Here is a 26039-nt window from a genome sequence, read left to right as displayed (position 1 = left end):
CTTAATAAGGGTTTGTTGACCAGTGGACCTCCTGCTCTCCTTGGGGAAAGGAGCTGGGACGTGTGTACACACCTTCAGCTACAAGATTCGGAGGGCGCACAGAGCCTCAACCGTAAGAAGGAGAGGCGATCAGGCTGAGGAAGATGGGGCAGTGGAGCTGATGGATAGAGAGAGGGTGGGTTCATTCATTCGTTCACTCATTCGTTTATTCATATTCATCCATCCATCATTCATGCCCTGAGCGTGCGTTGTGTTCTGGGCAGGGCCTGTGCTGGGCACCGATTGTGTAATATATCATCTCTCCCTTCAAGGTGCACCCAATCTCGGTGGGTGGGTAGAGAGAAGCTAGGGTGACAAGGCAAAAATTTGAGGATTGGGAAACACTCTCGTTAACAATTCAAACTGTGGTCCCCTCTCAGATGTATAAATCCAAACGTTTAGGGGTGGGCGCAGGACTCTGCATCTCCAGACAGCATCCTTCGCTGATTCGGATGCATGATGACGTCAGAACACTTGGATAGTGTGGTAACTTTTGGGCCAGGGGCTCTGGAACCCTGAAGACCTCCCCCTGGGAGATCCGGGACAGCTCCTGGAGAAGGTGAGTCTTAAACACATCCGTGACAGGCAATAAGGAAAACAACGGGGGTCCGCTCTGCTGATCAGCCCTAGGAGCCGCGGCGGTTGTCGGCTGGGGCGGGGCACTCCACGACTTTCCCGGCCAGACGCGGTCGCCTTTCGAGGTGTCTTGGCCTGCGAGGCACTCGTAGCCCGCCCCTCTCCTAGGTGACGCACATTGGAGACGCCGTCGCTCAGCAACCCGGGTTCGAGTCCCCGTCTCGGCCGCCATGGCGGATGCGGAGCAGGAGGCTGGGGGCGGCAGCGAGGATGGTGGCGACGGCGGCGGCCCGACTCCTCCGGGCCAGAGCGGCAGCGTCGCACGTGTGGCCCCGCTGGGCCCCGAGCAGCTGCGGCGGGTCCTGGAGCAGGTGACGAAGGCGCAGCCGCCGCCGCCGCCGCCCCCCTTCGTGCTGCAGGACGCGGCGCGGCGGCTGCGGGACGCGGCCCAACAGGCCGCCCTGCAGCGGGGCCGGGGCACCGAGACCCCGCGCCCGCCGCGCCTGCTCCCGCCCCAGGTGAGGCGTCGGGAGGGACGTGGGGAAACTGAGGCCCGAAGGGGGCCGACGCCCCGCGGCAGGGCTAGCTGCTCGTCCGGGGAGGCCAGTATCCGCCTGGGTTAAGACTCAGGGCGTCCCCAAGCTGAGCTTCTTAGGGACGGCGTTCGGCCCCCACCTGTCACCACCCTGGCATTTTCACCCCAGGAGCCTCACTCTAGGAGCGGTTGCTCACGCTAGGCCCTGTGCCTGGAACGCCCTCGTGCCTTCTCTGCCTTCACAGCCCTGCTGTTGGCTTTTGCGTGCTCCCTAGCTCTTCTTACAGGCCTTTGACCGCTCGTTCAGCCTTTGTGGAGCACTTAGAGACCGTGTTCCCAGCACTCCCCGCTATGTGCAGGAGGTGAAGCCTTGAACACACTTGATGAAGAACGAACATAAGGCAGGTTCTGGGATTGACGGGGGCCGCTTTAGAGTGGGTGGTCCCGTAGGCCAGACACTAGAGCTGAAACATGAATGAATTAAAAGGAACCAACTTAGCTTTTCAGGTGTAAGGTGTCAAGGCCCAGGCTTGGAACAAAGTTAAGCACAATACACTAGTTCGCTGCAGGACTTAACATCCTGGGTTATAGTGACTGATTTGTAACCGCCGTACCCAGCACAGTGCCTGATACACAATGTTTGGAATATGTGAAAGCACTCTGTATACTACAAAACATCCTTTCCCAGTGGGTTTATTTCCTGGGCCACACACCTTTTGGTTGCTAGGGGAGTGATAACTAGAAGACGGTCGCCCGACTCCGGAGGGTGTAGCATAGCGCCTGAAGCCAGAGGGCCTACACGGCAGCTGTAAAATTCCATCCCATTTCAGCGCTGGGGTTGTAAACAAAATTAGTCTCACCCCAAAACTGCCAAAAGAAGACAGCTTTTTCCACTAGAAGAAATGGGTTAGGGAATAGAATCAGGAACCTTCACTCGTGAGTTTTTTTGACTGATGTTAGCGGCGTAGGGTTGTATCCAGTTAATCATCAAGACTGGAGAGTTGTCTTGCTAAGGTTTAGGAAGACGAGTGTGATTCTGTCCACATGCCACACTATCACTATCTAGAGGTGTGACCTTGGGTAACTCAACCTTTTTGGACTTTGATCTGGGTCAGAAGGCTGCAAGATGCCATCCGGGGGCAGCCACCTGCAAAGCCTCTGCTCTGGGCCGGGCACTGTGCTGGGCCGCTTAGTTTTCAGCAGTGTTTTTGTACCGGCATTTGCAGGTGGGAAACAAGCTCAGGGAGGTTGCGTGGCTTTGCCCAAGGTCCCTCAGGTGTGGCTGCTCTCCCGAGCCCCTGTACTCCTCACCATACCCTGCTGAATATGGCCACAGCTTTTTGGGTTTGGAATCCAAAAATGACATATTTTTCGTAAAGCAAAAGCAAACTTAATCGAGCTTAGGCAGCATGATGGGATTGTATTTTGTAGCTAATCTAATGGAGACGATATAAATTCTACCTGCAATAATGTAGCTTTGCAGCACATTCTGCTGATTCTCTTTCAGCCCCAGCTGTGTCATGGAGGCCACAAAGGCAAACCGGGTGCGTACTTTGCCCCTCAGTAGTTTATGAACTAACAGGAGATAAAACAAGACCCAGATAACTTCCAATCAAGGCCAGAAAGCTAAAGATAGTGAAAAAGAACTGAATGTATTTAGAGAAAGGGGGATTGTTCCTGGCTGAGGAGATCAGAAGCAGCTTTGTTGAAGAGGTGGTATCGGAACTAAATTTGAAAGGGTGCGTCTGAATTGGAAATGCAGAAGAGGAGAGGCAGGTTCTGGGGCGGTTGGGGGTGCATTTCAACAACCACAGCAGAAGGCCCAGTGTTCACCGTGGGGGATGGTGTGGATCAGAAGCAGACCAATGGACACACTTGGGTCAGATCTAGGCTGCTGTCTGTCCCCATCCTCCCTCTTCTCCACCCCACAGAAATTTCCAGTTCCATCCAACATGCTGTGCCCCTTTTCATGCATCCGTGCATTTACACATGGATGTGTGCCCCTTTTCACCTGGCAAAAATTCCCAGCCTTCAAAATGCCCCTCAGAGATCACTGCTTCTGGGCAATCCACCACCTCTGGGCTGTTCCCGCCTCTTGATTGCACCTGTTGTACCATGATGACATTTTTCCTGTCTGCCTCACCTGTCTGCATTCCTTGGGGAAGCTTGTCTGCATTCCTTGGGGAAGCTTGTCTGCCTTCAGAATCATCAGTGGAGCTTTTGAAAGGGCAGATCTTGGGACCTCACCCCAGGAGATCCGATTCAGCAGGTCTGCGGGGACTGAGGCATGGCAGGGGAAACCGCCCCCATCTCAAGGGTGAGGCTAGGACGGCTCGTGTGTACGTATTCCACCCAGAAATACTTAGTTAATGTTAGCTGAATTAACTAAACATAACAGTATCAAGCATGATACCCACAGGGTAAGCCAGTCAGGATAGAGGATAAATACATTATTAGTTTGGCTTTGCTGCTGTGGTTATCCTCAAACAGTAGGGTTTAGTGTATGTATGTATATTATTCTGTTTTTGTTTTGGGGTTTTGTTGAGACAGGGTCTTTCTTTCTCACCCAGGCTGGACTGATCTCGGCTCACTACAGCCTCGAACTCCCAGGCTCAAATGATCCTCCCACCTCAGCCTCCCGAGTAGCTGGGGCTACATGCATGCACCATCATATCTGGCTAATTTAAAAATGTTTTGTAGAGACAGGGTCCCACTATGTTGCCCAGGCTAGCCCTGAACTCCTGGCCTCAAGCAATCCTCCTGCCTCAGCATCCCAAAGCACTGGGATTACAGGTGTGACTGGCAGTAAAATGAAAGAGATGGGGTTCTTGAAGGATATGCAAAGTCAATCTCGTTGTCATTTGATTAACAAGTAGCCCAGGAGTTGGGGACTCCCAGGGCTGTGGTGCCAGCTCTCTACAATTCATACAAAGTGTTGGCTGACCTCTGCTATGGTACTAGTATAGCAAGAGACAGATGAGAGTCACACTTCAGCTTGATCTCAGTGAGGATCTTTATTCTCTCCTGTGTGACATTTTTGTTGATGCTCCACTGTTTGAGGATCACACCAGAAGGTTGAGTCCAAAGCGGGCCAGTTAGTGGTCCCAAATAAGTGATTCTCAACCGAGGGCAGTTTTGCCCCCATAGGGGGCACTTGGCAATGTCTTCATTATCAGGACTTGGGATCACTACTGGCATATAGTGGGTAGAGGCAGAGATGCTGCTGGGCATCCTCCAGCCACCCATGTCAAAGGATCATGTTCTGAAATGTTGGCTGGGAAATTGTGCTCCGGGTGATGAGGTTTGCCTCTTTTTCTCCCTGGAGGAAAATGCTCATTATTTCTGCTCTGTGAGGGCGGGAGCCTTGTTTCTTTTGCTTCCCCGTCCTTCTCCCCTAAGCTGTATGACAGCTGTTTCCCTGACACCTGTAACAGTGTTTCTGGCACGCGGTCAGTGCTCAATAAATATTTGTGGGATGTTATTGAAGGTAGTTCTCCCCTTTGGTAGGTGTTTTGCTATTATAGACAGTGCTGCTTTGAACTTCGTAGAACAGAACATCTTTGTGGCCACCTGCGTGTTTTTTTTATAGAATCCAGGAAATTGAATTACTGGGTCAAAAAGCACATGTATTTGAAATTTCGTTAGATATATTTGTAAAAAGTTGTTGAAGATACTCAGCCCTATGCCTAGGTACATGCCCCTGGAGAAACTCACACATGTACACACGTACATCATGAAGATTCAGAGCAGAACTTAGGAACAGAAGGTTGGAGGTGTACTCATACTGCAGAGAAAATGAACCCCTGAGACCTACCCACGTTAACGTGGATAAAATTCCTGAAGCAAAATGAAGTAAAGAAACCCGAAAAAAGCCCTTTCAAGTTGCAGGAGATGATATCATTTATATAAAGTTTAAAAACATTTCAGAACTGAACTATATATTTTTAGAAATATCTGCATATGCCATATAAATTTTTAAAAAGCATGAGAATGCTAAACACGTTCAGGACAGGGTGAAGAAACAGGCATGCAGGTTGGGCAGTAGGAAGCTGGGTAACATTGTTCTTTATGGCTTTTTTATGGCTTCCAGAATTTCATTAAAAACTTTTTTAAAAACATGGGCCCACATTATGAATTACGTCTGCTTTTAGAGTACTAAAAACTCCAAGCAAAAACACATGTGTAATGCCGGGCACGGTGGCTCATGCCTGTAATCTCTGCACTTTGGGAGGCTGAGGCAGGCGGATCATGAGGTCAGGAGTTTGAGACCACCCTGACCAACATGGTGAAACCCCTTCTCTACTAAAAATACAAAAATTAGCTGGGCGTGGTGGCAGGTGCTTGTAATCCCAGCTACTCAGAAGGCTGAGGCAGGAGAATCGCTTGAACCCGGGAGGCAGAGGTTGCACTGAGCCGAGGTAGCGCCACTGCATTCCAGCCTGGACGACGGAGTGAGACTCCATCTTAAAAAAAAAAAATTACCTGGTCGTGATGGCAAACACCTGTGATCCCAGCAATTCAGTAGGCTGAGGCAGGAGAATCGTTTGAACCTGGGAGGTAGAGGTTGCAGTGGCACTCCAGCCTGGACGACAGAATGAGACTCCATCTCAAAAACAAACAAACAAACAAAAAAAACTGGCCAGGTGTGGTGGCTCACGCCTGTAATCCCAGCACTTTGGGAGGCTGAGGTGGGTGGATTGCCAGAGGTCAGGAGTTCGAGACCAGCCTGAATGGTGAAACCCCATCTCTACTAAAAATACAAAAATTAGCCGGGGCGTGGTGGTACGTGCATGTAATCCCAGATACTTGAGAGGCTGAGGCAGGAAAATCGCTTGAACTCAGGAGGCAGAGGTTGCAGTGAGCCGAGATTGTGCCGCTCCACTCCAGCCTGGGCAACAGAACAAGAGTCTGTCTCAAAAGAAAAAAAAAACCTCACATGGGTAAAACTGTTAAGAAGGCTCTTATCTCTTAACTGGTCATGAAACCAACTTAGTAGATTATGACTAGTATTTTTTAAAAAGTGATGTAGAATAGAACTGGGCGTGGTGTCTCACGCCAGAAATCCCAGCACTTTGGGAGGCCAAGGCAGGTGGATCAATCACTTGACGTCAGGAGTTTGAGACCAGCCTGGCCAACATGGTGAAACCCGTCTCTACCAAAAAATACAAAAATTAGCTGGGTGTGGTGGTAGCTACTCGGGAGGCTGAGATGGGAGAATCACTCAAACCTGGAGGCAGAGGTTACAGTGAGCCAAGATCGCGCCACTGCACTCTAGCCTGGGTGACAGAGTGAGACCCTAATCTCGGGAAAAAAAAAAAAAAAAAAAGTGATGTAGAATAGATACAATCAGTGGGCATTTATATAGGAATGGTAAGTAGTTCCATCAACTTTTTATTTATGTATGCAGATATTTATATACACGTGTACTAGGTCATAATGTGAAACGTATCACTGTGGTCTCTGTTTTTGTTTTTGTTTTTTTGAGATGGAGTCCCACTCTGTTGCCCAGGCTAGAGTGCAGTGGTGCGATCTCAGCTCACCGCAACCTCCTCCCGGCTTCAGGCGATTCTCCTCCCTCAGCCTCCCGAGTAGCTGGGACTACAGGAGTGCATCACCACGCCCAGCTCATTTTTGTATTTTTAGTAGAGATGGGGTTTCACCATGTTGGCCAGGTTGGTCTCAAACTCCTAACCTCAAATAATCGGCCTACCTCGGCCTCCCAAAGTGCTGGGATTACAGGTGTGAGCCACCAAGCCCAGCTTATATCACTGTGGTCTCTGGTCAGAAAGGTCTGGAAAACACCACCTTAGTACAAACACATTACATCAATTTTTATATGTAAGATGTAATTTAGAAAAAATGTCAATAATGGGTTTATGACAAGCGTGAAATTGCAGACATGTTGATAAGCACAGTGCTTTTCTTTCTCGTCTTTCTGTACGTAAGCAACTAGAAGCCATTTGTGTCAAGGTAACGTCTGGAGAAACGAAAGGTCAGGAGAGGCCAAAGCCCCTACCGGCCACAATCCAGCCCCAAACTGCAAGAAAGAGCCAGCCGCCCCGGGGGAGCTCCTGCCTGGTGGGGCTCCACATCACCAGCCCTCAGCTGCTCAGGGTACAGCCGCTTGTGAGAACCGAGCCACAGTCATGCTTCCTAAGTGACTTACGCCAACCTCCTGCTCAGAGGTTTGTACAGAGACCACTGCCAGCCCTCCAGGTGGTCCCTGCAAAGACAGTCCCAGCCCCCAAGGCTCCAAATGAACAGGGCTCCACGTTGACCCCTTTGTCTACCTCCGAACCACTGGCAGTAACATCTGTTTCATCCAGTTCAGCACATCCGTTTATTTCCAACTTGCGTACAAAACATACTGAGAAACTAAAAAAATCGTTAAAAGTACAGACACGTTCTGGACGGGTATCTCGACCTCCCAAGTATAAAGCTAAAGATTATAAGTTCATAAAAACAGAGGATTTGGCAGATGGTCATCCGTCAGATTCTGATGATTATTCAGAACTCTGTGTGGAAGAAGATGAAGATCAGAGGGAGAGGCGCGCACTCTTTGACTTATCAAGCTGCCCCCTGAGGCCCAAAAGCTTTAAGTGTCAGACTTGTGAAAAGTCATATATAGGGAAGGGGGGACTGGCCCGACATTTTAAACTTAACCCAGGCCATGGCCAGCTGGACCCCGAGATGGTGCTGTCTGAGAAGGCCAGTGGAAGCACCCTCCGAGGGCGCATGGAGGAAAGGACGCTCAGCCTGACCTCCCCGGGGCCGTCCACGCCAGCGGCTCCATGTGAGGGAGGGGCCCGCTCCTGCTTGGTGACAGAGTCAGCACGCGGTGGCCTGCAGGTAATGTTTCTGTCTGGGTATGTGTCTTGTTATTTGGCCGTTCTCGGATTGCTATAAAGAAATACCTGAAACCAGGTATTTTATAAAGAAAAGAGGTTTAGTTGGCTCATGGTCCCGCAGGCTGTGTAGGAAGCCTGGTGCTGGCATCTGCTCAGCTTCCGGGGAGGCCTTGGGAAAGAGTCACGGTGAAGGCAGACGGGGAGCAGGCGCCTCATATGGCCACAGCAGGAACAAGGCGCAGGGGGAGGTGCCACACACTCATTTATTTTTTTGAGATGGATCCTTGCTCTGTCATCCAGGCTGGAGCACAGTGGCCTGATCTTGGCTCACTGCAACCCCCGCCTCCTGGGTTCAAGTGATTCTCCTGCCTCAGCCTCCCAAGTAGCTGGGATTACAGGCGCCCGGCACCATGCCTGGCTAACTTTTGTATTTTTGGTAGAGACGGGGTTTCACCATGTTGGCCAGGCTGGTCTTGAACTCCTGACCTCAGGTGATCCGCCTGCCTCAGCCTCCCAAAATGCTGAGAGTACAGGTGTGAGCCACCACGCCCGGCCACCACACACTTTTAAACAACCAGATATCATGAGAACTCACTCACTGTCATGCTAAACCGGCCATGAGGGTTCTGCCCCCATGATCCAGCAGTCACCTCCCACCAGGTCCCACCTCTAACTTTGGAGATTACACTTCAACATGAGATTTGGTGGGGACACAGATTCAAACCAAATCAGTCCCAATTCCTGCCCCTGCCTGCTCATCATCCTTACATTGACCTTTATGGTGTCTGGTGGGGATTCAGGCGAAGGCTCAAGCGGGAGCAAAATCATTCTAGTGGAGGATCTGAGACCCCCACGTTGTCTGCACTGCTGCCAAACAGGCCAGGAGATGTGTGTCTTCCGTGTGCTGGCATGATTTAGTGAGCACATCTGATGGGAATGCATCCGTCAGCTCTTTAGGTTTGGTCAGTAAAACCAATGGCAGTGCGCTCTTCGCTGGTGCTGCCATTACAGAGGGTGTTGTTGAGAAAAGGAGTCCCCGGGGGTGCTCTGGAGTGTCAACAGCCCCTGGCTGCTTAGCGTGTCCTCTCCCCCTTCTGCCGCTTCTGAAACTCCCGATAAAGTAGGTGTGAGTCGCTATGAATTTGCATTATCACATCAAAAATTTTTTTTCTAAAATATTTTATTGAGCCAGGTGCAGTGGCTCACACCTGTAATCCCAGCACTTTGGGAGGCCGAGGCAGGCGGATCACCTGAGGTGACGAGTTTGAGACCGGCCTGGCCAAGATGGTGAAACCCAGTCTGTATTAAAAATACAAAATAAGCTGGGTATGGTAGCACATGCCCGTAACCCCAACTACTTGAGAGGCTGAGGCAGGAGATTCGCTTGAACTTGTGAGGCAGAGGTTGCCGTGAGCCGAGATCGTGCCATTGCACTCCAGCCTGGGCAACAAGAGCGGAACTCCATCTCAAAAAAAAAAAAAAATATGTATACACACACACACACACACACACACACACACACACACACACACACACACAGTAGTACAATACACGTAGCATGACATTTACCATCTTAACCGTATTTAAGTGTGTGGTTCAGGGGTATTAAATACATTCACAGTGTTGTGCAACCATCACTCCCACACATCTCCAGAACTCTTGTTTCATATTCTAAAACTAAAACTCTGAGCTTCAGGTTGGGCTAAGTGAAAAAGAAACAAAAAACTAAAATTCTGTCCCTGTAAACACCAACTCTCCATTCCCCTTTCCCCCAACCCTGGCAGCCACTATTCTACTTTCTGTCTTCTACGATTTTGACTTCCTCTAATTTCCTTATAGAAGTGGACTCACAGGATATTTGTCTTTCTGTGGCTGGCTTATTTCACTTTGCACCGTGTCCGAGGTTCATGTTGTAGCGAGTGTCAGAATGTCCTCCCTCTGTAAGACTGAGTAATATCTCCCCGTGTGTACATACCACATGTTGCTTATTCATCTGTCGATGGACACTTGGGTTGCTTTCACCTTCTGGCTATTGTGAATGACGCTGCTATGAACACGGATGTTCAATTACATCTTTGAGACCCTGCTTTCTATTGTTTTTTTTTTTTTGAGATGGAGTCTCGCTCTGTCGTCAGGCTGGAGTGCAGTGGCACGATCTCAGTTCACTGCAATCTCTGCCTCCCAGGTTCAAGTTGTTCTCCTGCCTCAGCCTCCCGAGTAGCTGGGACTACAGGCGTGAGCCACCACGCCAAGTTTTTGTATTTTTAGTAGAGACGGGCTTTCACCATATTAGCCAGGATGGTCTCGATCTCTTGACCTTGTGATCCACCCGCCTTGGCCGCCCAAAGTGCTGGGATTACAGGTGTGAGCCACCACGCCCGGCCCAGTTTCTTTGGGTATATATCCAGAAGCGGAATTGCTAGATTTTAAGTGGAATTGCTAGATTTTAAGTGGAATTATTTTCTTTATTTCCTTTTCAAATTGTTCATTGTTAGTATTTAGAAATGCAGCTGATTTTGTGTATTTACCTTTTATTTTTTTAAGTCTGACTCTGTTGCCCAGGCTGGAGTGCAGTGGTGTGATCTCAGCTCACTGCAACCTCTGCCCCCTCGTTTCAAGCAATTCTCCTGCCTCAGCCTTTTTAGTAGCCGGAATTACAGGCGTGTGCTACCATGCTTGGCTAATTTTTGTACTTTTAGTAGAGACGGGGTTTCGCCATATTGGCCAGGCTGGTGACCAATTTCTGGCCTCAAGTGATCTGCCCACCTCAGCCTCCCAAAATGCTGGGATTATAGGCATGAGCCACTGCACCTGGCCTCATTTATTCTAATATTGTGTGTGTGTGTGTGTGTGTGTGTGTGTGTGTGTAATCTTTAGGCATTTCTACATATAAGATCATATCTGCAAATAGAGATAATTTTACTTCTTTCTTTACATTTTTTTTTTTGAGACGAAGTTTTGCTGTCGCCCAGGCTGGAGTGCAGTGGCACAATATCAGTTCACTGCAACCTCCACCTCCTGGGTTCAAGTGATTCTCCTGCCTCAGCCTCCTGAGTAGCTGGGATTACAGGTGCCCACCACCATGCCCAGCTAATTTTTTGTATTTTTAGTAGAGATGGGGTTTTACCATGTTGGCCAGGCTGGTCTTGAACTCCTGACCTCAGGTGATCCGCCTGCCTCGGCCTCCCGAAGTGCTGGGATTACAGGCGTGAGCCACCGTGCCCGGCACTTTCCAATTTTGATGCCTTTTATTTCTTTTTTTTGCATAAGTGTGCTGGCTAGAACTTCCAGCACTGTGTTGAACAGAAGTAATGAATGCAGGCATCCTTACCTTGTTCCTGATTTAGAGAAAAAGCTTTCAGTTTTTCACCACTGAGCATGATGTGGGTTTTTCATATATGGCTTTTATTATGTTGAGGTAGTTTCTTCTATTCTTGGTTTGTTGAGTGTTTTTATCAGGAAAGGGTGTTGAATTTTGTCAGTGCTTTTTCTGCATCAACTGAGATGATCATATTTTTTTTCCTTCATTTTGTTAATATGGTATATTACACTGATCAGTTTTCATATATTGAACCATCTTTGCTTTCTAGGGGTAAATCCCACTTGGTCACAGCATACAATCCTGTTAATAAGCTGCTGATTTTGATTTGCTAGTATTTGTTTTTTTGCATCAGTGCTCGTGAGGGATATTGGCCTGTAGTTTCCTTTCTTGTGGCTTCGTCTGGCTTTGGTTTCAGAGAAATGCTGGCCTCATAGAATGAGTGAGGGAGTGTTCTCTCCTCTTTAATTTTTTGGAAATGTTTAAAAAGGATTGGTGTTCATTCTTTAAATGTTTGATAGAATTCGCCAGTGAAGCCATCAGGTCCAGGAATTTTCTTTGTTGGGAGATTTTTGATTCAATCTCCTGACTACTTTTATGTCTATTCAGATTTTCTTTTTTTCTTTTTTTTTTTTTTTTTTGAGATGGAGTCTCGCTCTGTCACTCAGGCTGGAGTGCGGTGGCACGATCTCGGCTCACTGCAACCTCCACCTCCTGGGTTCAAGCGATTCTCCTGCCTCAGCCTCCTGAGTAGCAGGGATTACAGGCACGCACCACCATGCCCAGCTAATTTTTTTTTTTTCTTAGTAGAGACGAGGTTTCACCATGATGGCCAAGCTGGTTTTGAACTCCTGACCTCAAGTCATCTGCCCGCCTCGGCCTCCCAAAGTGCTAGGATTATAGGTGTGAGCCACCGCGCCTGGCCTCAGATTTTCTACTTCTTTGTGATTTAGTTTTGGCAGGTTTTGTGTATGTAGGAATTTGTCCATTTCATTTAGGTTATTCATGTCGTTCAGTAGTTTGTAGTACTTAGTATTCTATTATAATTCTCTCTCTCTTTTTTTATTTTTATTTTTATTTTTTTGAGACAGAGGTTTGCTCTTGTTGCCCAGGCTGGAGTGCAATGGCATGATCTCGGCTCACTGCAACTTCTGCCTCCTGGGTTCAAGGGATTCTCCTGCCTCAGCCTCCCTAGTAGCTGAGATTACAGGCACCTGCCACCATGCCTAGCTAATTTTTTGTACTTTTAGTAGAGATGGGGTTTTACTATGTTGGCCAGGCTAGTCTCGAGCTCCTGACCTTAGGCAATCCACCTGCCTCAGTCCCCGAAAGTGCTGGCATTACAGGCGTGAGCCACTGCTCCCCGCTCTTTTTTTTTTTTTTTTTTTTGGAGATAGGGTCTCACTCTGTTGCCCTGGCTGGAGTGCAGTGGTGCGATTTCAGTTCACTGCAACCTCCAACTCCTCGGTTCCAGCGATTCTTCTGCCTCAGCCTTCAGGCATGCACCACCACACCTGGCCAATTTTTGTTAATTTTAGTAGAGACAGTGTTTCACCATGTTGTCCAGGCTGATCTCAAACTCCTGACCTCAGGTGATCCACCCGTCTCGGCCTCCCAAAGTGCTGGGATTACAGGCATCAGCCACCGGGCACACCTGGCCTTTATTTTATTTTTCTACATTATTATTCCTATTTTCAGAGGAGGGAATTGTCAGGGAATGAGGAAATAGGACATAAGGACAAGGCGAGATCTAGGGTTCTCTTCAAAAGCCATGCAGATGCATGGAGACAGAAAGTAGACTGGTGGCTACCAGGGCCTGTCGGGAGGGAGGAAGGAGTGACTGCTAATGGACACAGTTTCTTTCTGAGCCGATGAAACTGTGCGGGAATTAGATAGTGGTGATGGTTACACAATTTTGCGAATATATTATATCCACTGAATTATATACTTTCAAAGGATGAATTTTATGGTATTTTAAATCTATCCAGTAAAATAATTTAAAAGTTTAAAAAGTCATGGATAAGTAATGAATAAGGAACAAAATTCAGGTCAGGTTTTAAGATGACAGTCACATCAGAGAAGTCTTTTTTTTTTTCTTTTTTTTTTTTTTTTGAGACAGAGTTTCCCTCTTGTTGCCCAGGCTGGAGTGCAGTGGCGCGATCTCAGCTCACTGCAGTTTCCACCTCCTGGGTTCAAGTGATTCTCCTGCCTTAGCATCCCAAGTAGCTGGAATTACAGGCTCTTGCCACCACGCCCAGCTATTTTTTTGTATTTTTTACTAGAGTTGGGGTTTCACCATGTTGTCCAGGCTGGTCTTGAACTCCTGACCTCAGGTGATCCACCTGTCTCGGCCTCCCAAAGTGCTGGGATTACAGGCATGGGCCACTGCACGCAGCTCCAGAGAAGTCTTTTGTTTCATTTTAGTCAACATCCCAGGGTTACAGTTTGCTACCCCAGACTTACAGGCTAACTAATATATATATAGATATTTGAGACAGGGTCTTACTCTGTCACAGTGGTGCAACCATGGTTCACTGCTGCTTCAATCTCCAGGGCTCAATGATCCTCCCAGCCTCTCAAGCACCACCATGCCTGGCTAATTTGTGTGTGTGTGTGTGTGTGTGTGTGTGTGTGTGTGTGTGTGTGTGGTCACTTGCTCTGTTGCCCAGGCTGGAGTGCAGTGGTACAATCATGGCTCACTGCAGCATCAACCTCCTGGGCTCAAGGAGTCCTCCCACTTCAGCCTCCCAAGTAGCTGGGATTACAGAACACACCACTAGGCCTGGCTAGTTTTTGTATGTTTGTAGAGATAGGGTTTTACCATGTTGTAGAGGCTGGTCTCAAACTTCTGGGCTCAAGCAGTCCTCTTGCCTCCACTTCCCAAAGTGCTGGGATTACAGGGAGTGAGCCACTGCTCCCAGCCTGCCTAGCTAATATTGATCGTGTGTCCAAAAGGGATATTTTGTTGGGAACATTTAAGATGCATTGATTGTAGTTAATATGTCTTGATTATGTGAAGAAGAAATAATTTAGCAAGTTCATTGCTTTTGACTTGACATTTTCTGCTTTAAGGCTTTCATGGCAGGAAAGGAGGGAGGGCAGCAAGAGTTGAAAAACTGCCTATTGGGTACTGTGTTCACTACTTGTACCTCAGCATGATACAGTATACCCATGTAACAAATCTGCACATGTACCTCCAAATCCAAAATTTAAACAAACAGGTTTTTTTTTTCTTTTTTTTTTTTTTTGAGACAGAGTTTCACTGTATCACTCAGGCTGGAGTGTAGTGGCGCCATCTTGGCTCACTGCAACCTCTGCCTCCCAGGTTCAAGTGATTCTCCTGCTTCAGCCTCCCGAGTAGCCAGGACTACAGGTGCACACCATGCCTGGCTAATTTTTTGTATTTTTAGTAGAGATGGGGTTTCACCATGCTGGCCAGGTTGGTCTCAAACTCCTAACCTCAAATGATCCACCTGCCTTGGGCTCTCAAAGTGCTGGGATTTCAGGCATGAGCCACGGCGTCCGACCACTAAAAGGTTTTTATGGGGTATATAAAGCATGCTTGTTTTATTTTACTTTTGGGTGTGCAACACTGTCTAGAATGGTCAGTCTGTAGACGTTGAAGAGACATTGCCATCTGAACCAGAAAATGGAGCTCTTTTGGGATCAGAGAGATACCAAGGACCTAGAAGACGCGCATGCTCAGAGACCCCTGCAGAGTCCCGCACAGCTGTCCTCCAGCAGAGAAGGGCCGCTCAGCTACCTGGTGGCCCTGCTGCGGCAGGGGAGCAGAGGGCGTCGCCAAGCAAAGCCAGGCTCAAGGAGGTATCTCACTCTTAAACCCTGTGCTTGAAACCCGTGTCTTTAGCATGGATATAGCAATTCACTAACAGTTTCTGAATCACCTAAACAGTTCACCTGAAATGTCATTGCATTAAGTATATGATGATGCCAAGGACAGTAATATCTGAACTAATTCATACTCTTACCTGTTTAAAGTGACTATGCGGCCTTTGGTGTAGCTCCCAAAGTTGCTTGACTTGGTAAGTTTAGGAATAATTATAACCTGTGTTTATATGGAAGTAGTTTAGAAAACAACGGAAGTGGTTTTCAGAACCATTCTTTTTTTTAGACGGAGTCTCACACTGTCGCCCAGGCTGGAGTGCAGTGGTGCCATCCCGGCTCACTGTGCTCCTCCACCTCCCGGGTTCAAGCGATTCTCCTTCCTTAGCCTCCTGGGTAGCTTGGATTACAGGCGCCTGCCAACCACACCCAGCTAATTTTTGTATTTTTAGTAGAAATAGGGTTTCACCTTGTTGGTCAGGCTGGTCTCAAACTCCTGACCTCGTGATCTGCCCGCCTCAGCCTCCCAAAGTGCTGGGATTACAGGCATGAGCCACCATGCCCGGCCTTCAGAACCATTCTTGACTTACAGATGATAATTTCTCCAGAAATGGATATTAATTTATACATTTACTGGGTGTCCATCAAGTATCAGTCCCTGTTCGAGGGATGGAGGGGACAGTGTGCACAAGATACACAGGGCTCTGCTCTTAGGCGGGAACAGGAGAGCCAAACTAGTCACCTGACAAAACTGTCAGTTGAGGCCGGGCACGGTGGCTCACGCCTGTAATCCCAGCACTTCTTTGGGAGGCTGAGGCGGGCGGATCACCTGAAGTCAGGAGTTCGAGACCAGCCTGACCAACATAGTGAAACCCCATCTCTACTAAAAATACAAAATTAGCTGGCGTGGTGGCAGGCGCCTGTAATCCCAGCCACTCGGGAGGCTGAGGGAGGAGGATCGCTTGAACCCAGGAGGCGGAGGTTGCAGTGAGCCAAGATCATGCCATTGCACTCCAGCCTGGGGGACAAGAACGAGACTTCGTCTCAAAAAAAAAAAAAAAAACTGTCAGTTGAACCTGAGTGTTAAGCAGAAAATTGTGGAGTTTCCCTGTCTGCTATTACTAAGCTCATTCAGAATTTAGGTCAGGCCATGGCAAGGTAATATCCCATATTCCCACCTTCTCCCACTTCCTGTGGAGTTGAAAGTCAGCTGGTCACTTCTGTCAAAGGGTTTTTGAAAGTCTTAATTAAACATTTTTGTCTTACAATGAAAAGATTTTTCTGTAGCTTTTCTGCTTGTTTTGCGAGCATCTGTGGCCCTCCTCTGAAGCCCTTCCAGCCCCTTGCAGCTCCTACTCAATCTCTTGCTCTCTCCCTAAATACCAATCTTTTTTTTTTTTGAGAGAGGGTCTCATTCTGTCACCCAGGAGTGCAGTGGCTCAATCATGGCTCACTGCAGCCTCCACCTCCCAGGCTCAATTGATCTTCCTGCATCAGCCTCCCGAGTAGCTGGGCCCACAGGCGCACACCACCATACCCAGCTAATTTTTAATTTTTTTTAGAGACAGGGTCTCATTATGTTGTCCAAGCTGGTCTCGAACTCCTAGCCTGAAGTAATCCTCCTGGCTTGGCCTCCCAAATTGCAGGGATTACAGGCACGAGCCACTGCGTCTGGCCTTCTGAGCACTGATCTTGTGATCTCCCTGGACCTCAGAAGACTTCCTGTTTCTAGGACTTCCTCAGCTTCCCCCTCACTTTATCGCTTCCCTGGGGATCCCACCATCGTCCTGGTTTCCCAGGCCTTCTTCCCTCCACAGACTCCCACGCTGCCCGTTCAGACCTCTCGCTGGTGCCTCAGATCTCTTCATTGAAACATCTCCACCTGGCTGTCCTGTGAACCCCTTGGCCTTTCATGTCTGAGCAGAGCCCACAACCTGGCTTTCTGTCCACCCCTGCATTGTCAGGGGCCGCTTCGCCTACCCCAGGCTCAAGCTGGGAACCCACAGCCGTTCTTGACTTTCTCCTTCACTCACCCCTCCCCATGTCCTGTGGTCGCTAAGCCTGGAGGGCTGTGCCCTCCCCTCATCTCCCTCCCCTGCCACCCACATCCCTCTCCTTACCTGAGTCCTCATCTTTTCCTGCCTGTACTTTGGGGGTAGTCTTGACTGCCTGCCAGGCTTCCAGCCCTGCCCCATCCTCTGCACCACCACCCGAGGCACCTTCCTAAAACCTCCCTCCACAGCTGCCTGGAGAAGGGAATCCAAACCCTTTGGCTCCTCTCAGCCTGGGCCTGGGTTGCCTTTCAGCCCTTCTGGCCTGCCCGTCTCCAGGCGCTGCCTCCAGCTGTGCCACCCCCTCACCTGAGCATGCGGCACAGCCTGAGTGAGTCCTAGAGGGCAGGACACACATCTCCTTATCACCGTGTCCTTATTCCAGGGCCTGTGCCCGGGACAGTGCCCAGAGCTTGTCACGGGGGACCCAGAATGGATCATAGTACTTCATTAAGGACAAACAAGTGAAATAGTTAATAAAGCAGAATGTTTAGAGTTACTTGGTCACTGAAATGTTTGGAGAACTTTCTGTCTTTTATGTTGTATATTGCACCAACTTGTTGGCTATTGGGAAATTCTTGCGCGACATTCAAAGGCATGAAACGCTTTCTCTTGGTAGTTCCTCCAGCAGTGCGACCGGGAGGATCTGGTGGAACTGGCTCTACCTCAGCTGGCTCAGGTTGTGACCGTGTATGAGTTTCTTCTGATGAAGGTGAGTACTCTTAGTGTTTCTAAATGATAGCAGGATGATTAGAAGTTATTTAGAAATAATATTATTATTTATTAATTATTTTTCAATAGCCTGCATAGTTGTTAATTTTATTTTTGAGACACGGTCTTGCTCTGTCGCCCAGCTAGAGTGCAGTGGCGCCATCATCGCTCACTGCAGCCTCAAACTGCTGGGCTCAAGCAATCCTTCCACCTCAGCCTTCCAAGTAGCTGGGACTACAGGCATGCACCATCATACCCGGCTAATTTTTAATTTATTTAAAAAAATGTTTTTTGTAGAGATGGGATATAGCTTTGTTGCCCAGGCTGGTATCAAACTCCTGGCCTCAAGTAATCCTCCTGCCTCAGCCTCCCAAGGTGATGGGATTATAGGTGTGAGCCACCTTGCCCAGCTCATAGTTATTTTGGAAAGAGCCAGGCCACTTAGAATTGTTTTCCTTTTCCAGGACAGCTGAAGTGAACCTGCTGGTCACACACCGTGCCTGGTGTGGGGGCCACTGCCTGGGTAGCTGGGTGTCTCGGGCAGGTGCCCGTCCACTCCCTTGACTTTTAACTTGGTACGGGAGGAATGGAAGTGGCAGCCACAAATAATGGCCATCCTGGGCTCTCCTGGAGCCCACTCGCCCCAGCTGGCCTCTTCTGCCCGAGGCTCTGCTCCCTCTGAGCCCACTCTGAGGCTGCAGCCCAGGCTGCCTGTGCCCCACATTCCCTCCAGAGCTGACAGCCCAGCTGGGGCTCAGGGCCGTTCTGCCTTCCCTGCCTGCCCTGTCCGGGAGCTCACCCGTGCCCTACGTGGCCCCCACCCAAGGCTTGTTTGTTTCTTGACCTGCTCCTCCCATGCCCATCCTGGCTTCCCTGCGCCATGCGGGGCACACAGTAGGTGCTCACTGGGGACTGAAGGAAACGCACACCACTGAGTGGCTGTTGAGGGGTTAAGGAACCGAAACTTTGTTTAGATTTTCTTCTGTATTTTCCATATCAGTGCCTCAAGTTTAAACTTTTTTTTTGGTCTTTATCTTCACGAAGGTTGAAAAAGATCATCTAGCAAAGCCTTTTTTCCCAGCTATATATAAGGAATTTGAAGAGTTGCATAAAATGGTTAAGAAAATGTGCCAAGATTACCTCAGTAGTTCTGGTCTGTGTTCCCAGGAGACCCTGGAAATAAACAATGATAAGGTAACAATCTCCTATGGCAGAAAGAGTTTGCTCGTAGAGTTAGCCAAAAGAAAGAAGGGCCAGGTGCAGCGGCTTATGCTTGTAGTCCCAGCACTTTGGGAGACTGAGGCAGGTAGATCACTTGAGGTCAGGAGTTCGAGACCAGCCTGGCCAACATGACAAAACTCAGTCTCTACTAAAAATACAAAAATTAGCTGGGCGTGGTGGCACATGCCTCTAATTCCAGTTATTCGGGAAGCTGAGGCACAAGAATGATTTGAGCCTAGGAGGCGGAGATTGCAGTGAGCTGAGATTGCATCATTGCACTCTAGCCTGGGTGACAGAGACTCTGTCTCAAAAAAAAAACAAAAACAAAAAACAAAAAAACTCCATGTATGAAAGAGAATGTTTTTAGTAATGACATTTTCCTATTCGACCTCATTTTAGCTTTTTCCCATCACGTGAAATTTTTTTTTCTTTTTGTTTTGGGAGATAGATAGAGTCTTGCTCTGTCGCCCAGGCTAGAGTGCAGTGGTGCGATCTCAGCTCACTGTAACCTCCGCCTCCCAGGTTCAAGCAATTCTCCTGCCTCTGCCTCCCGAGTAGCTGGGATTAGAGGCACACGCCGCCACACCCAGCTGATTTTTTGTATTTTAGTAGAGACAGGGTTTCGCCGTGTTGCCCAGGCTGGTCTCGAACTCCTGAGCTCAGGCAGTCTGCCTGCCTCAGCCTCCCAAAGTGCTAGGATTACAGGTGTGAGCCACCACACCCGGTCCCCAGTTTTTTTTTCTTAAAGCAATAAATGCTCTTCCAGAAAACTCAAAAATGAAGATAAGCTAAGAGAAAATGGAAACCACCATAATCTTCCCACTCACTGATGATCAGAGTTAAAACCTCAGGTATCATTTTGTTTTTTTTGTTTTGTTTTGAAGCAGGGTTTCCCTCTGTCTCCCAGACTGGAGTGCAGTGGCACAATCACAGCTCACTGAAGCCTCAACCTCCCAGTCCCAAACAATCCTCCCACATAAGCCTCCTGAGTAGCTGGGACTACAGCTGTGTGTCACCATGCCCAGCTGATTTTCAAATTTTTTCGTAGAGAAGGGGTCTCGCTATGTTGTCCACTCTGGTCTTGAACGCCAGGGCTCAAGTGATCCTCCCTTCTTGGCCTCCCAAAGTGCTGGGATTATAGGCATGAACCACCACGCCCGGCCCTGTTTTCTTCCTTATGTGGGTTTTTGGGGGTGGATTATATAGGGGCCATTCATTTTTGTTTGTGGTGGTTCTGACACAATTCTCATTTCAGTGTCATTGTTATTATCAAATTGCCTTTAGCTACATTGGATTTTTTGGGGTGTTTTTTGTTTTTTTGAGACAGAGTCTTGCTGTCACCCAGGCTTGAGTACAATGGTGCCATCTTGGCTCACTGCAACCTCCGCCTCCTGGGTTCAAGCAATTCTCCCACCTCAGCCTCCCAAGTAGCTGGGACTACAGGTGTGCACCACCATGCCCGGCTAATTTTTGTATTTTTAGTAGAGACAGGGTTTCACCATATTGGCCAGGCTGGTCTCGAACTCCTGACCTCAAGTGATCCACCCGCCTCAGCCTTCCAAAGTGCTGGGATTACAGGCATAAGCCACCATGCCCCGCCTTATTTTCTTAAATTATATATCATGAAAAGGTAACAGGTTTTTGCTAAGCCTCATGTAGATGCCCTGCAACAGCAGTCACCTGTGTGTTTTTTAAACTCTTGAGTTTAGCAAGTGTGGGTATCAGCCTGCTGTGAAGCAGAACTCGGCACACACACACACTGTGCATGCCCTACAGAATCTGGCTTTTTAAGCAGCTCAGACTCTGCCATTGCCTCTTGGGAGCATGACAGTGGCTCAGTTTATGAGGGGACACCGTCCAGGTTGGTCTGCACAGAATCCACATGGCCTGTTTTCTCCCTTAACCTTGTTCTGCCACCCTTCCTGCTGTGCCCACCCCCATCTCATGCTCTGTGGGGTTCTCTTTATAATGTCCATGTATAAATGATAACAGCTGTCTCTTAACACTTTCACATCTGGTGTTTTACATAGGCATTGCATATGGAGTCAAATCTCATCTTCACAAAAGCCTTTCCAGGTAGCTGTCATCTCTTGTCTGGATAAGTCAGGGAGATGGACAAGGGAGACTCGGGAGATGGTGGCTCACCAAGATCACCCAGGCCATGGGCAGAGAAGCTGGGATCCAGCTCAGGCCCCAAAACCCATGCCTTTTTACCAGCTGGAAAGGGAGATCTGGGTGTGGGGTAGGCGGGATCGTTTTTCTGAAGAGACCAGTGAGAAGTCAGTAAAGGAGGGATAGTGGGAAAGAAAGTTACCATGGTATCAGCTAACATTATTAAGCTTGTGATAGCATTAAAGAGAGTGTTTTAAATGTTTTGTAAAGACTGTTCTGGGCTGAGCACGGTGGCTCATGCTTGTAATCCCAACACTTTGGGAGGCTGAGGCAGGCGGATCGCTTGAGGCCAGGAGTTCAAGACCAGCCTGGCTAACATGGTGAAACCCCGTCTCTACTAAAAATACAAAAATCAGCCAGGCGTGGTGGTGCATGCCTGTAATCCCAGCTACTCAGGAGGCTGAAGCAGGAGAATCACTTGAATCCGGGAGGCGGAGGTTGCGGTGAGCCAAGATCATGCCACTGCACTCCAGCCTGAGCGACAGAGCAAGACTCTGTCTCAGGAAAAAAAAAAAAAAAAAAAAAAGATTGGTCTCCTCTAAATTGTGCTCACATAGAACCTTCTAGTTTTGAGAATCCGTTTTTATCATCAGCTAGTCCATCTAAGATTATGTTGATCTTCATCTTTCTCATTGTTGAGATGGCATCTCACAGTAGGTGAGGAACTTTGTAGATTTAATTCTATGAAGTCGTTTAATTCTTGCATGTGAATGTGCTTCTGAAGGTGTATGCTGTTTGGGTGAAGTTTATTCTCTTGGCCCGTTTCTTTTCAGGTTGCCGAGTCATTAGGAATCACAGAATTCCTAAGGAAGAAAGAAATACGCCCAGACAACCTTGGACTCGAGCACCCCAGCCAAGACATGGATGGGGAGCAGCCAGAGGGAGCCGGCAGCGAGAAGAGGGAACATGAGGTGGGCATGGCTGAAGTGGGTGCCCGGTGACTCTGTGCACGGTGAATTAGCATGGTTTGGCTTCTTCCGTTCACACCAGGAAGAGGAGGTACAGGTTTGCCTGTTTCTTCCTATTCTAGCTGATTGGGTCTTCTCTTCATAGGCTGTGGAGGAAGGACTGGCCTCGGTGAAAAGGCCCAGAAGAGACGCCCTGTCCAACGATACCACTGAATCTCTTGCTGCCAACAGCAGAGGCTGGGAGAAGCCCAGGCCCTTGCATGCTTTGGCCGCTGGTGAGGGTAAAATGCTGTTTGTGGGGTGTATCCATGGCCCGGCAGCCCTGCTGGCATGCACAGATGTGTCCAGGATTGCCACTTTTCAGGTTGGGTGACCTGTGCTGGATTTAAGGGGACCCTATGGTTTCTCAAGTTTCATTCCAGCCTCCCAGTGTTCTATCATTCCAGATTCGTTGCCTGTGAGTCTTGAGGTCTTCAGGGTTTTCTAGAGTGCCTTGTTAAAATGGAGAGCTACAGGCCAGGTGCAGTGGCTCACGCCTATAATCCCAGCACTTTGGGAGGCCGAGGCGGGTGGATCACCTGACGTCGGGAGTTTGAGACCAGCCTGGCCAACATGGCAAAACCCCGTCTCTACTAACAATACAAAAAAACTAGCTGGGCGTGGTGGCGTGTGCCTGTAATCCCAGCTACTCTGGAGGCTGAGGCATGAGAATCGCTTGAACCTGGGAGGCAGGAGCTTGCAGTGAGCTGAGATTGCACCACTGCACTCCAGCCTGGGTAAGAGAGTGAGACTCCATCTCAAAAAAAAAAAAAAAAGGAGAGCCACCAGGTGGTGGTAAGCAGGCTATACCAGGAAGGTCCCAAGAGGTTAGGCCGAGATGGCTCCCAAGGACACATCCACCTATGGCTTGGCTTTCATGAGACTTCGCTGGACATGCCAGCTGAGATTTAACATTTAAAAACAAGACAGGTTGTGGCTTTTATTCTGGCTCTAGCCAGAACCTAACAACTAGGCACTTAAAAAATTATATATATAAATTTTTTTTTCCGAGATGGGAGTCTCACTTTGTCGCCCAGGCTGGAGTGCAGTGGCACAATCTCGGCTCACTGCAACCTCTGCCCCCTGGGTTCAAGCAATTCTCCCGACTCAGCCTCCCCAGTAGCTGGGATTACAGGCACCCGCCATCATGCCCGGCTAATTTTTTTTTGTATTTTTGTAGAGATGGGGTTTTACCATCTTGGTCAGGCTGGTCCAAAACTCCTGACTGCAGGTGATCTGCCCACCTTGGCCTCCCAAAGTGCTGGGATTACAGGTGTGAGCCACTATGCCAGCCTTTTTTTTTTTTCTTTTTGTGACGGAGTCTCGCTCTGTCACCCAGGCGGGAGTGCAATGGCGCGATCTCTGCTCACTGCAACCTCCGCCTCCCAGGCTCAAGCAATTCTCCTGCCTCAGCCTCCTGAGTAGCTGGGATTACAGGCGCCCACCACCACATCTGGCTAATTTTTGTATTCTTAGTAGAGACAGGGTTTCCCCATGTTGGCCAGGCTGGTCTTGAATGATCTGCCCACCTCAGCCTCCCAAAGTGCGAGGATTACAGGCGTGAGCAGCCACTGTGCCCAGCCTGATGGTGATTCTTAATTGGGGCATGTGTTGGAATCACCTGGGGAGGTTATTGTGAACTACAGGGGCCTGGACCTCTGGGAGTTCCAGGTCTGTGGGTAGGGTTGTTGGGAGGGTGTGGATGTGAGTATTTGGAAAGGCCTCTTTGGGCAATTTTCCAGCTCACTCTGATGAAGAACCACCAATCATTCATTCAATGTTGGCATAAAATCACTGTTGCTGGGTGTGGTGGCTCATGCCTGTAATCCAGCACTTTGGGAGGCTGAGTCAGGTGGGTCACAAGGTGAGGAGTTTGAGGCCAGCCTGACCTACATGGTTAAACCCCGTCTCTGCTAAAAATACAAAAATTAGCTGGCATGGGTGGCATCCCAGCTATCAGGAGGCTGAGGCAGGAGAATTGCTTGAACCCAGGAGGCGGAGGCTGCAGTGAGCTGAAATCGTGCCTCTGCACTCCAGCCTGGGTGACAGAGCAAGACTCCATCTCAAAAAAAAAAACAAAAAACAAACAGCACACTGTCGAATGGCTCTTAGAGCATATTTTTAATACAAATCTGTCTTTGTGAATAGAGAATAGGGATGTATTTTTTAAAATTGCTACCAATCCCAAGGAGCAAGGAGCATCGATGCTTTGACTTTTCTGCAGGGCAGGTGACTTGGCCTAGCTGGTTTTGGGTGGTGAGTGCAGTGAGTGGGCCATGACACAGTACACGCCATGTTCACCTGTTTCCCAAAATGTTTAGGTTTTGCCGCTCCAGTAAATGTGACTGTCTGTCCCCGTTCTGAAGAAAGCCATACGACGACGGTTTCTGGTGGCGATGGGAGTGTGTTCCAGGCGGGCTCGCAGTTTCAGGTGCTGGCTAACTTAGAAGCCAGGAGTGGGTCTACAGGTGCTGCTTTCTCATCCCGGGATGTCAGTGGGCTGCCTCTTTATGCTCAGTCAGGAGAGCCTAGGAGGCTGACCCAGGCACAGGTGGCAGCATTTCCTGGAGAGAATGCTTTGGAACACTCTTCAGACCAGGACACCCGGGACAGCCTGAGGAGCCCGGGTTTCTGCAGCACTTTGTCATCTGGTGGTGGAGCAGAGTCCCTGCCGCCTGGGGGGCCTGGACATGCAGAGGCAGGACACCTTGGCAAGGTTTGTGACTTTCACCTGAACCGCCAGCAGCCCAGCCCCAGCAGCGTCCTGCCTATGGAGGTTGCAGCCCCTCCGCTTGAGAAAATTTTGTCTGTGGATAGCGTGGCAGTAGACTGTGCCTACAGGACTGTGCCCAGGCCAGGGCCTCAGCCTGGCCCACATGGGTCACTATTGACTGAAGGGCGTCTCAGAAGCCTTTCGGGGGACTTGAACCGGTTCCCCTGTGGGATGGAGGTACACTCTGGCCAGAGAGAACTGGAGAGCGTGGTTGCTGTCGGCGAAGCCATGGCTTTTGAAATTTCCAACGGGAGCCATGAGTTATCGTCTCAGGGACAGAAGCAGATTTTTATTCAGACTTCCGATGGGCTTATCTTGTCCCCTCCAGGTACAATAGTGCCTCAGGAGGAGGACATTGTCATAGTGACTGATGCAGAGGGGCGTGCCCTGCGGATGGGCCCACCAGAAGGAGTTCCTCTAGAAGCTGTGGAGTTGTTTGTCACCGTGGAGCCAGAGCCCTCACAGTGAAGTGGAGTCAGATCCTAGATTTGTCTGATTTTATCCAGCGGAAAGTCTATGGCAAGCAATGTATATTTTTCTAATGTGAATATTGCACAGATGAACCTATTTATAAAGAATAATGTCTTTCTACCCTGCTGTCTACATTTTTGTATGGAGCTTGTCATCATAATAGCAGATGTTACCTGATCAGGAATCTCTGTGGCGCGTCTGACGCTCATGAGTTTTTCATGATGGTGGTGAGTAGCACTGCACTGTCACCTGATGATTGGCCCTGCTCCGTTTCCCTTCTCTCCTGGGAGATATGCTGCTTTTCCACCAGACTTGCTCCATACTAGAAGCTTCTTTTGGGTTCATTCTGGGCAGCATTTTATTGATAGAAGGGTAAAAAAGTCACTTCTACTTGCATGATTTTTTAAATTAAATTTAATTGAATTAATTTAATTCTTTTCGAGACCAAGTCTCACTCTGTAGCTCAAGCTCGAGTACAGTGGCGCGATCTCGGCTCAGCAACTTCTGCTGCCTGGGCTCAAGCGATTCTCGTG

The 26039-nt window shown here is 48.9% G+C and overlaps 1 protein-coding gene across 1 annotated transcript; it reads left to right on the top strand.

Moving 5' to 3' along the window:
* The first annotated feature begins 823 nt into the window (after positions 1-823).
* Positions 824-25626, top strand: ZNF839 (zinc finger protein 839). The gene is given in 9 exon segments (XM_058429436.1): positions 824-1133; positions 7097-7999; positions 14918-15142; positions 17831-17923; positions 18967-19116; positions 22089-22226; positions 22369-22498; positions 24584-25422; positions 25424-25626. Coding segments are annotated over 9 exon segments (2799 nt in total). The 5' UTR covers positions 824-845; the 3' UTR covers positions 25457-25626.
* Positions 25627-26039: the final 413 nt, after the last annotated feature.

The sequence above is a fragment of the Hylobates moloch genome, unplaced genomic scaffold (genome assembly GCF_009828535.3).
Source record: "Hylobates moloch isolate HMO894 unplaced genomic scaffold, HMol_V3 SCAFFOLD_16, whole genome shotgun sequence".
Classification (NCBI taxonomy): Eukaryota; Metazoa; Chordata; class Mammalia; order Primates; family Hylobatidae; genus Hylobates; species Hylobates moloch.
This window is presented reverse-complemented; position numbering and strand designations above follow the sequence as displayed.